At 38.7% G+C, this 15,000-nt stretch overlaps 1 protein-coding gene across 1 annotated transcript in view; it reads right to left on the bottom strand.

The window, feature by feature from the left end:
• Positions 1 to 2,416: 2,416 nt before the first annotated feature.
• The window catches only part of LOC125027101 (heat shock 70 kDa protein 4-like), a 29,684-nt gene continuing 17,100 nt past the window's right edge, over positions 2,417 to 15,000 (bottom strand). The window contains exons 2-17 of the mRNA XM_047615917.1: positions 14,843 to 14,962; positions 14,395 to 14,596; positions 12,541 to 12,738; positions 10,566 to 10,697; positions 10,200 to 10,348; positions 9,642 to 9,897; positions 8,138 to 8,245; positions 7,506 to 7,655; positions 7,177 to 7,299; positions 6,939 to 7,016; positions 6,581 to 6,625; positions 6,185 to 6,349; positions 5,868 to 6,050; positions 5,474 to 5,635; positions 4,413 to 4,586; positions 2,417 to 4,220 (exon numbers count right to left, since the gene is read on the bottom strand). Of these exons, the coding sequence (XP_047471873.1) occupies positions 4,086 to 4,220; positions 4,413 to 4,586; positions 5,474 to 5,635; positions 5,868 to 6,050; positions 6,185 to 6,349; positions 6,581 to 6,625; positions 6,939 to 7,016; positions 7,177 to 7,299; positions 7,506 to 7,655; positions 8,138 to 8,245; positions 9,642 to 9,897; positions 10,200 to 10,348; positions 10,566 to 10,697; positions 12,541 to 12,738; positions 14,395 to 14,596; positions 14,843 to 14,962 (2,380 nt within the window). The 3' untranslated portion in view covers positions 2,417 to 4,085. The remainder of the gene's footprint in view (positions 4,221 to 4,412; positions 4,587 to 5,473; positions 5,636 to 5,867; positions 6,051 to 6,184; positions 6,350 to 6,580; positions 6,626 to 6,938; positions 7,017 to 7,176; positions 7,300 to 7,505; positions 7,656 to 8,137; positions 8,246 to 9,641; positions 9,898 to 10,199; positions 10,349 to 10,565; positions 10,698 to 12,540; positions 12,739 to 14,394; positions 14,597 to 14,842; positions 14,963 to 15,000) is intronic.

The raw sequence follows: 15,000 nt of genomic DNA, 5'->3' as shown, positions 1-15,000 counted from the left end.
GGCTCCTTGTATCTGTAACGCCGCCGTAAGCGAGTACCCGGCTCCGGAATTCTTTCCCGGAGGCTTGGATTTCCACATTAGACATGCGCCCGTTTCCCGCGTTGTTGTTTTTTGTCATCGGGCACCTGCATCGCACTCTCATAAGGGCCAGTAGCTTAATGTCGACCCGCATCCTGTTATCAGCGTTGCGACATCTACATTTTACAGCATGCCTCTTGCTGGGTTTGCTTTTTTGCATATTGCATGCGATTTTCCATTGATAAGAGTATCGCTGTCCAGTGTACTTTTACATTTAAATATCACACTGAACAAACTCAGCAAACACTAACACACACATCTTACTATTTTTTCGTGAATTCAACAGCTCCACTTATTAAATCTAGGTAATCTTGAGAATGCTCTCTACCTGCAAATTGATCGGATTTTTCAGGCATATCAAAATACCGCTCAACCATACATTACAAAAAAACTACTAATAGACCTTGCTAGTGACCGTCGTCAGTACAGGAGAAAATTCGGTCTAGTATCATTCATCATTCATCATTTTGGGGCTAACGCCGGCAGGGGCGCATAGCCGCATCCACCCTTCGTTTCCACCTACGAGGATCCCTCATGGCGAGCCGCCAGGCATGGGCCCGGCCCATTTCTAGTTCCTCACGACAGGTTTGATCGGTCTGCCCAAGCCACGACCTTCTCGGTCGTCCCACAGGCCTCCTCCACCCAAGGTTGTCTCGGACAGAGACAACCTGATGGGCAGGATCATCCTGTGGGAGTCGAGCCAAGTGGCCATATAGCCTGAGTTGGCGATCACGGATTGTGCAAGTAACAGGTCCTGTACCGGTCTCTCTGCTGCCAGGCCAATCCGTCTACTGACTTCCTGGTCTGACAGCCCAGAGTCGTGAAATGCACTACCGCGGTATATACAGCTCTTTGTGACTTCGATGTTTTCACTGCAAGCACGTAACGACTGGACAGGGTCTCCTAGCAGGCCCCCCAAATCCTGGATCTTGGTCTTGGTCCAGGAAACCTCTAACCCCAGGGCTTCGCTTCATTGCTAAATGCATCAAGAGCCGCCACAAGGGTTTCCAGAGATTCAGAGAGTACGGCAACATCATCGGCAAAGTCAAGGTCTGTAACCTTGATATTGCCCAGAGTTGCTCCACAGTGACTTTGGACAGTAGCTCTACCCAGTATACAATCCATGCAAGTGTTGAAAAGTGTTGGTGCAAGAACACAGCCTTGCCTCACACCTGAACTAACAGGGAAGAAGCTCGACAGGCCCCCACCACACTTTACAGCACTTTCAGTGCCTGTATACAGGTTTGCTATTAGTCCAATAATCCTTATTGGAATTCCTCTTAGTCTCAGGATCTCCCAGAGAGATTCGCGATGCACCGTGTCAAACGCCTTCTTGAGATCGATGTAGGCTGCGAGCAGCCCACGTCCGAACTCACGACGGCGCTCTATAATGACTCGAAGCGCCAGGATGCGGTCTATTGTGGACTTACCAGGAGTGAAACCAGATTGCTCCGGTCTTTGGTGCCTCAACAGGTGGTCCCTGATACGTCTCGGTAAGATGTGCGCGAGTACCTTGCCTGGTACACTGAGTAGTGTAATGCCTCGGTGATTGCTGCAGTCCCACCGATCCCCTTTCCCCTTCCAGAGGGGGATGACCACACCCCTCAGCAGGTCAGGGGGAAAGGTACCAGTCTGCCAGATGGCAGACAGGACTGCATGCAAGCCCCTTGCCATAGGTTCTCCACCAGCCTTTAACAATTCGGCTGGGATGCCACAAACACCTGCTGCATTAACACTCTTTAGCTTGGAGATCGCCCCCCTGATTTCGGTCAGGGAGGGTGGATCCTCGCTGATGGGTGGATCTGGCAGAGGAGTCTCAACATTACCCGCATCCATGTTAACTGTTGGTGGATCAAAATTTATACAACTGCTCAAAATACTCAGCCCAACGCACACGCACCCCATCAGGATCTGAGATTATCTGGCCACTTGCTGAGCGGACTGCAGTCGTCTGTGAGGGGGGCTTGGAGTTCAGCTTTCTCAGAGCTTGGTAGGCAGGACGAAGGTCATTTACAAGGAAATGGCTTTCGACCTCCTCTGCAAGACTACTGATAAACTGTTCCTTATCCCTTCTCAACAGTGACCTAGTCCTGCGCAACAGAGAGCGGTGCAAGTTGCGATCCCCTGACAGTCGAGCCGCACGACAAGCATCTGTGGCTTCCAGTGTCTCCTGCGAGATGGAATTGTCTTGTTCTTGGGCAAGTCTCAGCACACAAGGTTACCATCTCATTCTCTTTCCTAAACACAGTATTCTTACCATTCGGTAAATAGTTTCTTCTGAAAGGATTTGTTCTTCCCTCTCTTCTCATTTTGTATTTTTAGACGATAAATAAACAAATTCAGCGTTTACTTAAGTTCAGCTTGATCTTAAGCCTTTTTATTATTACACATTCAAGTCCAACTATTGTACAATTTCTAGTGGAAAATATTCATTTGCATAAAGAATCTTGTAAAAGCAGGCAATTTCAGATTTTAACAAGATTACACCCACATTCTATTTTGTGAATAACAATAAAAATGTCTTTAATCAGTGCAGCAAAAAAAAAAATAAAGAAATTAAGGGATAATTTTAATCAAACCTCTACAAATGTTTATACCTGATTTTTTATTTTACATACCAAGCATATTAAGTTTAGTAGTATTGTCATACTTGCAGACCATCTTCTATAGCGTCTCTCCAAATCTTAACTTCCATTCAAACCATATTGTAGTAATTCTTTAGATTTTACTATTCAATTTAGACATGATAACTGATGGCACAGAAGGAGCTTTATAACAACAAATCAAACACTTCACTAAAGAAACAAATCCTGGTGACACGTCTTATACACCCTCTTCTTTTCTCTGCTTTTATAGATGTTTTATGTTACTTTCCCAACCCCCTATCTACCACTGGTGAAAGAAAAGGTCGTAATGAGACTCAGTTGATGAAGTTGGTTTATCCTTACTATTTGAGACAGTCATTCACAGAAGCAGATACAGTGGAATGATTACAGCAAGTGATCAGTGAGGCCTTGTAACTCACTCTCTTTCCTTTAACTTGTGTAGTGAAAACTAATATGCTCTTTACTAGCAGGACTTTTCCACTTCAACATCACTGTTAAATAAATCTTATGAAGTATCAAACAAAATTGGAAATGTAAAATAAAAATTTAAAAAAAAAGAAAATCTTCACTGATCTCATGGACAAAGACAAAGAAATAAAACTCCAATGCTTTACTGGACAGTCTTATTGAATAAATCTTTCTTGCTTGAAGAACATGAGCTTTCAAATCAGACAATGAGATGATTTTACACATACAGCAATACATGAGAAGCCTGATACCGTAGACTGACAACTTAATTGATCCTGACTCAAAAAAAGAAGAAAAACTTCAATATGAAGTTAGAGATCTATGTCTAGCAGAGGGTATGATTATGTACAAATATTAATAATGCTTCTTCTGACATAGTCATTGCTATGACATCCACTCTACTAACTTAACTATGTGCTATACTTTATAAAGTCATTGCTACACCTACCAGTTACTATGGACAGGGGCACATTGTATCACCAGAATCCCTCAATACATAAAAAGTTTGAGGAAAAAAATATATATAAAAAGAGAGAGAGGAAAAAAAAAAACTATACCTGGACATAAAGCCCTAGGCCAATGCCTAATTCAATTCAAGCAGTGGTACATACCCTCATGACATTGACATCGTAATCAATTGGTATTTCATGATCTGCAATTTCTACTCTACTTGACATAGTATGACCTTATGTTCACACTAAGAATTAAGCGGTGATTAAGATCAAGATTTGAAATGATGAGATTAGGTGCTGTTGTCAATGCTATACTGTTCGTAAATGGAAGGTAACCCTGCAACTTATCAAACAAAACATTACAAACAAAGCATTATTCAGGGAATCCCATGTCTTGACGTCAACACATTTCTTCTCGGGCAGTACTGCAGAAGAGCAGCCTTTGCTAATCCCTGTAACTTCCCATATCCATGATATCGCATTAATCAACATCCATTGGTTCTGTTGGCTTTTCACTGGACTGCTGCTGCTCATTGTTCTTAGGGCCATTAGTCTGTTCTCCCGCATTCTTGTCCTCCTCTCCTTCTTTCTTCTCTGCTGGGGGTGGTTCCTCCACCTGTGAAGTTCAGATTTCATGAATGTTTTTGTCAATATGATCTTCATTTAACAGATCATAAGATCTTAAAATCAACTGCAATCACCCTGTAGAGATTTCAAAGTAATGCCATTCACAAAAAAAGAAATCCCAAAGCAGCTATAAATATTATTCAACCTATCAAAAGACAATAAATATATAAAAGAAACTTACCTTTGGTTTGGGCTTTGGCTTGTTAATAATTGGATTAACCAAAGCTTCAAAGGTTCCCTTCTCTGACTTGACTTGATTGGCAGAAATTGGCAAGTTTACATGCAGAGGAGTCGATACAGATGCTCCCATATTTTTGTCTACCCATTCTTGCTTCTCAGTAATTGCCTTCTCAACCTGAAAGGGGAGGGGAAAATGGGCAAGGTTAACATTTACTTTGCTGATAGTTTATCCTCTTTGATTTGTTACACTACTGTTACAAAAATAACAAATTCTATTATTGAAAAATCATACTAAACTAAACACAACTGGCCATAATCGACCCCTTGAATCCGGATGCTTCACTGCCCACACGTGGACCAAAATAAGGGCATTAGGCCTCTCTGACAGGCCAGGCACACACAAACACTTATGTACAGTGAAAAGACTACAAACCTACCTTTTACAATTGTTTTCTCTTTCTGCATAAGCATTTCCAACTTTTTTGCCATTTTCTAATGTCTATATTTGTTATTTGATTTGCTTTATCCAGATGGTAATATACTGTTTTCCTTATAAAGATTCCATATTATCTCTCTAGGTAGTCCATAACTCAGTGTAATAATAATAATAATAAGCAAAATTTTGTTATTTGTCATTAGAGCATGGAAATGGCATCCGTCCATGGAGCCGACACTCATCCAGTAGTTCACAGGAGGTACATTTCACACTCGTTTATCTATGGAAGTATTGCAAAAGCCCCTTCCTAATTGCACACTGCGTCTAATGACTTTCCAAGACCTTTTTGCAGTCATGATGAGGCATTCCTATCATCCTGCCACTCAAGCCAAATGTTTTCATGATGTGATAGTCACATCATCTGGATCATAGAGGTGAAACATTAAAAAAGACAATCCTACTGGTTCTAAAACTAATATGGCTGCACTTTTTTTTTCTATAATAATAATAATAATAATAATAATAATAATAATAACAATAGTAAGAACAAAACAACATTAGACTAATTATAATAATAATAATAACAATAAATACAATCTTGGATAAGATTTTTTTTACTTTATTACCTTTTCCACCTGAGCTGCTTCAAGATGACTATACTTCTCCTCTCCATTACGGAACTGTTCTGTTGCCTTGCGTGCCAGCTGAATGGAACTCAATAGGCTTTCAAATGCCCTGGGGAGATCTTCTCGTTCTCGCTTCCTGTCCTTGATCGGCTCACCATGTTTCTGGGGTAAAACAATTTTGTCAGATATAATTTAAAACATTTATTGCAAAAAACAGTGAAACATTTACTGTACAATGAAAACGTTACATGAATCTGCTTCTTTAAATCTGAAAAAACATATTACCCATGCATGCATTTTGTGTACTCCAAAATTATAACAACTTATCAGAAAACCCTCACACAACCTTTATAATTTCAAAATATACTTAATCATTTCACAACTCAAGCCTTACCTTTAGTTCTGTTAATTTATCCAAGTAGACTTGCTTCTTGCAGTCTTCACCATCTTCATAGAGCCAATTCTCGGTATCTTCCAACATACGGCCTAACTTCTCTCTATCGCCTTCACTAATATACTTTTCCAATTCTTCATAAATACGACTCCTAATGTCATACACATATTCTTCCACAGCATTCTGAGCACAGAGAAGATAATATTAAGATTTCTTTTTCATAAGGAAACAAATAGTAATCTACTGCTTTTAAGTCGTAAAAAAATAAGACAATAATGCTTTCTGATATATAATCAATCCAGTATATTCACACTTACCTTAGCATTAATTCGTTCATTCTCTAGCTTATCTCCCTGGACCATCTGAGCTTCTCTCTCCACCAAATTGTTCATGTCAGTGGCACTATGCGACTTATTGACTTCATTGATGGGAAGCTCTACAGTTTTCATGACATTCTTGACCTTCTTCTCCCCACCTTCATTCTGTTTTGGTTCAAAGAGAAATGTTGTGGCTCAGTATTACTTGAACTCTGCAGTCAATGTTCAGCTTTTGAACACATCCACACAGTTATTCAAAGAGCATGTTCCAAAGTAAATAAAGTTGTAGTTGCCGTTGTGCAGATTCTATGTCTCAAGTCGTCTAAATTACAAGTGGAACTCATACAGATTTCTGCAACTTCTTCACATTTGGCAACATACAAACAGAAAACTCACCTTTGCTGGTGCTGCTCCTTCTGCTTGTTTGTCAGTATCCATTTTCTATTTGGTAAGAGGAGAGGCAAGGATAAGTACTACTGGAAAACTTTGTACATTTGGGGACTTTCTTCCGACTACTGGCAAGACTCGGAATTATAAATACTTTAACACAATCTAGATCAAATTAATACAAGTTAAATGGATGCAATTATGATAAAATCAAGCTCACTATATCAACACAAGATCTTGAAAAGGAAAGCAATACTACTTACTCCTACCCTAACAACAGGGAACATGAAAACCCAAAGTAATTAACCGATTTACATTACTCAAAAGTATAGGGTTAACATGATAATACACAGAGAAAAAAACTTACCTGATCCGGAGCACCTTCCTGTTCTGGGGTTTTCTGATTCTCTGATCCTTGAGCTGCTGCATCACCTTCCCCAGAATTCTGAATAGTGGGAAAAAATACGTATGAGTACCTATAAAAAAGAATTTTAGAAATACGTATCACATTTTTTTCATTGTTCACTCCATTCATTATTACAGAGTACAATCAAAGTTTTCCTCATCTTTTGTGTCAGACACCCATGTTAATACTTCAAGCTTACCTTCTGTTTTTCCTCTGTTTCCATAGTTTCTGCAGGTTCCTCCACTGCCTCCTTCTTCTCAGTCAGTGTTGCTGAAGCTATGGTGAAGAGACCATGCAAATTGACCCTGACTTTCACCTTAACCTGCAATTTTCAAAGAAATGTGAAATCATGTGCAAAAAATTCAAACACCTGAATACAGACAGATATATTTTTTCTCTCAAAACCTAAACTATTATCAATCTATTACAAAATACCATAGAAGATACAGAAATCTCACTTTCACGCACTTCATATAAATGGCACTCTACAAATAAACATCTAGAGACATTAAGTACAACAGGGCTTACCTTTTGGCACTCTCCCTCTGGTCCTGGAGCGATTTTCTGTATCGTATAATTGCCAATAATAGGATCTGGGAAAGAGGCGGGGTCAGTGTACTGAGCCTGAAGTGTGAATGGTTCCCGGCGGTAGAAGGTCAGCATCTTAGAGAATGGTACCTAAAGATAAGGGGAAAAAAAAAAATAATGAGAATAATAAAAAAAGGAAAAAGAAAGTCATATTTACCAAATGCACTGAAACTACAGGAAAAGTCTGATCAAAGCAGTCTCATCTCTTTCAAACCAGGCAAATATTAGGGAGAATGATGGCATAATGACATCAATAACATGATTATTACAAGAATGAGTAACACCCTTCAGTCTGAGTATTCTGATGATCAACAGTTTGTTCTAACTTCCTGTTTTAATCCTTAACCAGTAACTGCCGGGCCATGCCTATAGCATCATAACTAACCGACTCATCACACAGAGTACAGCTAAAGTGAGTCGAGCAGAAAGTTCCACAACATGTAGCCATGGCAAGGCGGTTGCCAGAAGTCACCGGAGTCAGTGACGCCGAGAGATTTCTGATACCGTCATTGAAGGGTTAAATATATCTATCTTCACACATAAGCCTTGCAATAATAACAAACCAGTCTTACCTGATGATTCTTTGGGAACACTTCCATATCACCTTCCTGGCCAGACTCATCCTGCCAAACTAATCGAATACTGTATGGCTGCACGTCTGTTATTGAGAATTCTCGCACCTGAAAGTAAGTATTCCATTTCACAACAATACACTAATATATACAATTACAATATTCTTCCTTTTGAAGACAAGATGATAAATGAATACACTGATTTTAATAGGTTACAGGAAAACCATAAAAGATTTTATGGACTTGGAACATCATACATTCTTTTCTTTTTCTTGTCCCAATTCAGAGGCACTGACTCAGCCTCCCTCCTGCTACATTATTCGCTGACCTCTTATATATAATCCCTCTATGTTCCTTTATATTTTCAAAGTCATCAAGGTTTCACTTCTCTCTTAAGCCATTGCCACTGAAAATAGCCCCTTTATGTACAGTATATCATGTGTCCATGGTGACTTTAGTTTATTTATTATGTTTATACATAGATGGCTCCTTAAGTATTTCGTCACTGATTACTAGCCCTACCTCTTATCTGTTAACCCTTTTCCTAGATATTCTGAAATAATATTTTCTATTCTCTATTGCTACCAATACTGTTAATAACATTATAGTAATCATAATGTCATCAATTACAATAATACGGATATTTATAGCATTGGAAAAAAAAAAATTGAGGAAAGGAAATCGGGTGGTCACAGGTGGGCCTACTAACTGATTCTTTGATGACTGAGGACTCAAAGACAATTCACAAAACAAAATGACTGTGGACATTTCATATTCCCAACAATAATGGGTTAATAATATTGTACAAGCAATAAAGAAAAGTCTATGCAGTTTGTAATTCAATAATTATTCCAGATCACAAATTCACCAGTAGGTATCTAGTTCTCCTTTTACAGATCTTCGACTGATTCATCCAACCAGTAGTTTATACAATTTCATTTTCTATTGTAATGCATTTATATAATATATAATTCTCATATCTGTAAGTGTTAATACAAGCATTTCTGACTTCATGTTCATTTATATCTTGATATCTATCATCATGGTCAAATTGTACTCATTAACCTAAAGCTGAAAGCTGACTTTTCTTACAGCATTTTATGTGATTATCTGAAAAGCAAATATACAGAGAGGAATAGATAACCAATTATTATACCATTTTGGGGAAATGCACATAATTCTAGGGAATATAAAAAAAGAAATATGCTAAAAGTGGTACAATTACACATTGTTCCTTGTAAAGGGAAGTATAACATGACTCTTAACTACATTAACAATTATCTGTAATGAAGGCGGCACAATGTGGCATCTGACAAAGAGACAAGTAAAAAAAATGAAATACCACAATGTATCAACTTTCCAAAAATTGAATATTAAAAAAAAAAAAAATCCATAGTAATACAGATAGTGACAGTGTGCAAATGGAGCAAACTGTGCCCATGTACCAGCAGTTTAGAGAACCAAAATAACAAATTTATCTACTAATAAATCAATTTTAACTAACCTTAAAAGCAGGGGAGAGCATTGCACACTGCAGTGCACATCCTCTTGCCACTGCTTCATCTTGGTTGAGTGTAGTCGAGGCGGTTTTCCTAAACACTTTTTCAATCAACTGCTTAATGGCTGGGATACGGGTTGATCCGCCAACAACTTCAACCCCATAGATGTCATCTAGCCTAAGGTTGGAATCAGCCAGGCATGTCTGCAGCGTGATCTCAACACGATTGAACAGCGACTCAGCCATGCTTTCCATGGCAGTCCTAAATGCAGAGGCTTAGTATTAATTTCACAAACACAATGAACAGAAGACCTAAATTAGGTTTCTATGTCTTATGACAAAATGACAAGTCAAAACAAAATGCCAAAGACTAAGTAAAATCTAGGGCTTTGAATAAGTTTTCTTGAGAGCATTTGTAGTGAAATAATTACAAGACCAGAGGAAAACCAAATAAAACCAGATAAATAAAAACTTTAGGTACTCTTAATGCACAATTTTTTCCCCCTTGTTTATGCTTAAAATTTCATTGAAAAAATAAAAACATACCACTTGTCTTATGCATACCTATTTAGTTTACCACTAACATCCTTATCATCCATGAAACACTCAATGTTAATAGGAAGATCTGTAGAGTTTGCTGACATTTGCTTTTTCAGTTTCTCAACTTCAGTCAGGAGCCTGACCCATGCACGGGGACTGGTTGTTGCATCTACCTGCAAGGGGAAATCATGCAAATGTTTCTTATTTCTGAATCTGACCAGTATCATTTAAACATGCCATTTTCCATTATAACATGTTTTTTTTCTTTTCAGTTTTAACACTTGCTCATTCTTCTTTATACATTATTTAATAAACTATTTCACATGTAATTTTTATTGACCTATTTATACCATACCATCAACTTGAAACCTCAGATCTACTATGTATTACCTTGTATCTAGTCTTGAAGTCATTAGCGAAGTAGGTGGCTAATAGATGGTCAATCTGCCTTCCACCAAGATCAGAATCAGCTGCTGTTGCAAGCATCTTGAGCTTTCCTTTATTAAATGCAACTGCAGACACCTGAAACATAAAAATAAATACATATAATGATGCTCTATGTTTGTAATTTTTTCATCATTAACCATTGTATACATAAACAGCGGACTCTCTTAACAACATTCAGTCTTTAGGTTTAGAGAAAGAAAAAACTTATTCAAAACATGTCAGTTGTCACAGGTTTCCTAAGGATGACTTAACTGTATGAAAACTTATGTTAATAATAGAAAATCAAGTACAAAAGGCTAAAAAATAAATAAATAAATAATATGAACAACAACAAAATGAAGACTATTCAAACATTACAAAACATAATACAAAGTTATGGCACTACTGACAAATTATCAAGGATTAAAGCTGTTGCTGAAATAAGTGCACCAACACAACTGATCACAGGTATAAACTAACAAGCTCACTATTTATGAAGAAAAATATTCCCCACACAAGAAGACCTGATAAATAAACTTGATAAATACATTGTAAGAGCATTAAAATAATTGCATCACATCATTATCAAAGCTCATATCTGAAGACACACATCAATCAGCAGTTAACTTAATTAACCCGATTCTGCTGGGCCATGCCTAGCAGCATAATAAACCGCTTGGTGGAATTCATGTCGAACAAATTTCAAGTAGAACAATGAAGGGAAGTACATGAATATGCCGAAGGCCTTTTGCATTTACTGCATTTACTATGAAGGCACTCCTCGTGTCATGTCATCGGAGGGCGCTGCTGTGTTGGTCGATTCGTTGTTCGTGGAGGCCTCGTCCTATCTCACCTATGTAAACTTTATTGCAGTTGCCACAAGGTATGCTGTACACCTGGCCAAGAGTCTGACCTCTTTTCCCTTACGATGTCCCCGATCTTCCTACCAGACGTGGTGGCTATCTTCATCGTATGGCCCAACAGGGTCTCCAGGTGTTGCGTCAGCTGCGAGTGTGGGATGATGATCCTGTGTGTTTTGTTCTGTGGGGCATCCCCTCTTGACCTGGACAGGATCTTTTCTGCCTTGCATCAGAGGTGGGCAAGGCGCAAGGGTAACGGAGGCATTGAAAGGTATTGTTGACGTGTTGCATTTCCTCCTCCTGGTACTCCAGCCCTGACTGATCCTCATTGATCAGTCAGAGCCAAACAAGAGAACTAGTTACCACCCACAACTTAAAGTGGGCTCAACTGTGTATGACATGATTAGATGTCATCCAGTGTGAGTGGTTTACATTTACTTCAAGTGAACATCAACAATCTGAGGACTAACCCAATTAAGTGAAGGGCTATAACTTTAAAAACCAATGTGGCATAAAAAGGATAATGTATCTTTGGTTTCCTTAACCACTTGGTGACGGATGAAGAAAACTAAATGGCAACGCGCCGACTTTTAGCACGGGAGTTCGGTACATCAAGCCGAATCACCGCCACGTAGCGATTTGGCGCGCCGCCACAGCGTACAGCCACACGCCACATTTCAAGTGGTTTGTTATGACGTCTAGAGACGTGACCCGTCGTGAAGGGGTTAATGTCATTTCAGTTGAATTCCAGTTTTCAGGAATGTGATCCTGGCATTCAATTGTATTCTCACAACCCTACTGTACATGCAATGTACACTAGTTGGCAGTGTGGAATGAATAAACTTTTCTTTTATATCTTTTTACCCATACAAACACATATAATTACTCATATCTAACAAACAATTATCACCTTTTACTTTAAGACATACAGTAAGCCACTGATCACCTCTACTTGGAACCCTGATACTCACCTCTCACATATCAAAAAGTATTTCCATATTAAAGTTGACTAGTTTAATCACCACCTATTATTTACCAATTCTTTACCCATGTATTTTATGACCGGAGTTATTCCTTACCTGAAGATTTGAATGACCACAGTCTACGAAGACCACATTTCTTGGCTTCTCCTCGGGTGCTGGAAGGTCCTGCTTGTAGATACCGTAGGCCAGGGCTGTGGCAGTGGTCTCGTTCATCAGTCGGAGGACGTTGAGGCCAGAGATGACTGCGGCTTCCAAAACGGCACGGCGTTCAGCATCAGTAAAGTAGCATGGAACCTGAGTTAAGAGATGAGAAGAAAGTTTAATGAATTTTTCTTCATAGTTTAGAAGGTATTTATAAATTTTCTAAATTTACTGTACCTTCTTAAAATATTGGGATGGAGATGCCAAATACCCATGTCCCACCTATCTTTATTACATTAATGAAAAATAAATCTGACCTTATCCTCTTGCCCACACTGCAATATTTCTAATCCATTGGTGGGATGGCATGACATACATGCCACGTCCACTGTCCTTTTAGTTTTATTAATTTTGCTTACACAATGGCTCCACAAGAGTTTGGCCACCATGGAGTCAATTACTAGTCCTACCTGATCTTACCTATTTACTTCCATTGACAATGTCTTACCTATCCTTTCTTATCACCCTATTACTGCTGAGAAACCACCCCTTCTTGAGTAGCCAAGCCATTTCTCACTTATGGGCCCCTTTTCCTAGATAAAAGAGAGGCCAGTACCTCCTTTTCTTGGCCAGATAATAATAAAATTGATGACTATTCTAAATACAATGTAAATCTATTTCTTTTATGTTTCAACTTTCGGCCATTTATACTTGTATTTAGCATGTATCAATTTCCAAGCTGTATATAGATTGCAAGTGTACAAAAAAAATTGCAGTAAATTTTGCTATAATTCTTAGTTTCTAACAAAAATTGACCCCTACAATGTGAATGATGTGAACATCACATGAAAAAATTGGGCTTGAGGGGTGGGTGATTTGAACATGCTAAGGATAAGTCCGATATGCGAAGCTGAGCCTCGCCCAGGCTATGCCCATGAGGGGAGCCTGGCCTGTATCGACGTGTGTCATCTGGTGCTGACTCGGCTTAGTCCTTACCCGCTGTGGTGCCCAGCCACAGCAGTAACCTCCAGGCGACAATTGCAACTTCTCCCGCCTGGGAGGGGCGCGAACCGCCGACCCCTCGGATGAGAGGCCGACACGTTACCACTGTACTAGCCCGGAGGCTGTGAACATGCTGTCATGAGAAAATTTGGCTGTGGTCCAAGTTGACACAAACTTGAAGTTGTGAGCATTTGGGCTGAAGGTTGGGGTGATGGGAATGCACACAACTTTTGGAGGATGATTTGCCACATTTGGCATTTAGGGGGGCTTTTCCAGTATTTTCACCAATACATAAAAGTGGAATATACCATCTGTGAGCCATGACAGGAAGAGTGCTAGCTCCAGGAAAATCACTATTTCCAAGCTCAGGATCCTACTCCTGACTGTTGTGACCAGGTTATATTACAAGAACTGTTGCCAATACCTAAAGCATGACAAGAATTTCCAATATTTTTTTTTTATATCATTACTTCCCATGAGATTATGATCTGCTACATAGGTCATATATCTTCATTTTGCTTTTCCTATCCTCGTATGAACCTAGATAATTCATCAAACAAAAAATAGCAAAATACTAAAACTCGTTAATATAATTATTGCTAGATAACATTACTAACCCTGGCAACCATAAATTCCAGTAAATGACAATGCACTGTACGAGATTTTTCAACATGATAAACAGGAACATATTACACTGGTTAATCTTTAACATTGGCACCAGTAATGACGTAATATTACACGTTTCTTTCAAGTGATGCATAGTATTAGCAATAAAATAACTTTCTAAATGTCTTTGATCTTACTTACCCCAATAACAACATCGTTAACCTTGATGCCAAGAGCTTGTTCTGCTGTTAGTTTTAACTTCGTGAAAAGCATGGATGTAACTTGTAAAGCTGAAAATGTCTGTTCTTCATTTAAGTATCGTACAGCAATGCCAACACTTCGATCTGGTAATTCAACAGTCTTGTAAGGAAATGGAGCAATTTCAGCCTGCACTTTTGGGTCCCTGAAAAAATAATGGAATTACAGATTTTTCTTTCTTGCTTTCACCTTTTCCTACATCTTTTTCCATAATTCCCAAACCAAAAGGGATGAATATCAAACAATATTCAACAAAAACAACATTTCACAAAGCTCTGTTACAAAACAGTATTAAATATCTTGCACTATCCATTTTCATAATAATCTCTACAATCCTAGCAATCCGCTGCTTGTTCTAAATATTACTTAATGTCTAGATATTAACACTGACCTGAAGTGTCTGCCTAATAGACGCTTGAATCCATACACAGTATTCTTCATGTTGGTGGTCATCTGGTTTTTGGCAGCGACACCCAGAATGCGGTTCTTTTCCCCAAAAGCGACACATGCTCTGGAAAAAAATTAAAAATAAATAAATAAAAAAATAAA

This window comes from Penaeus chinensis, chromosome 7 (assembly GCF_019202785.1).
Source record: "Penaeus chinensis breed Huanghai No. 1 chromosome 7, ASM1920278v2, whole genome shotgun sequence".
Taxonomy (NCBI): Eukaryota; Metazoa; Arthropoda; class Malacostraca; order Decapoda; family Penaeidae; genus Penaeus; species Penaeus chinensis.
The sequence above is the reverse complement of the archived record's forward strand: the minus strand, read 5'-3'. Positions and strand labels throughout refer to the sequence as shown.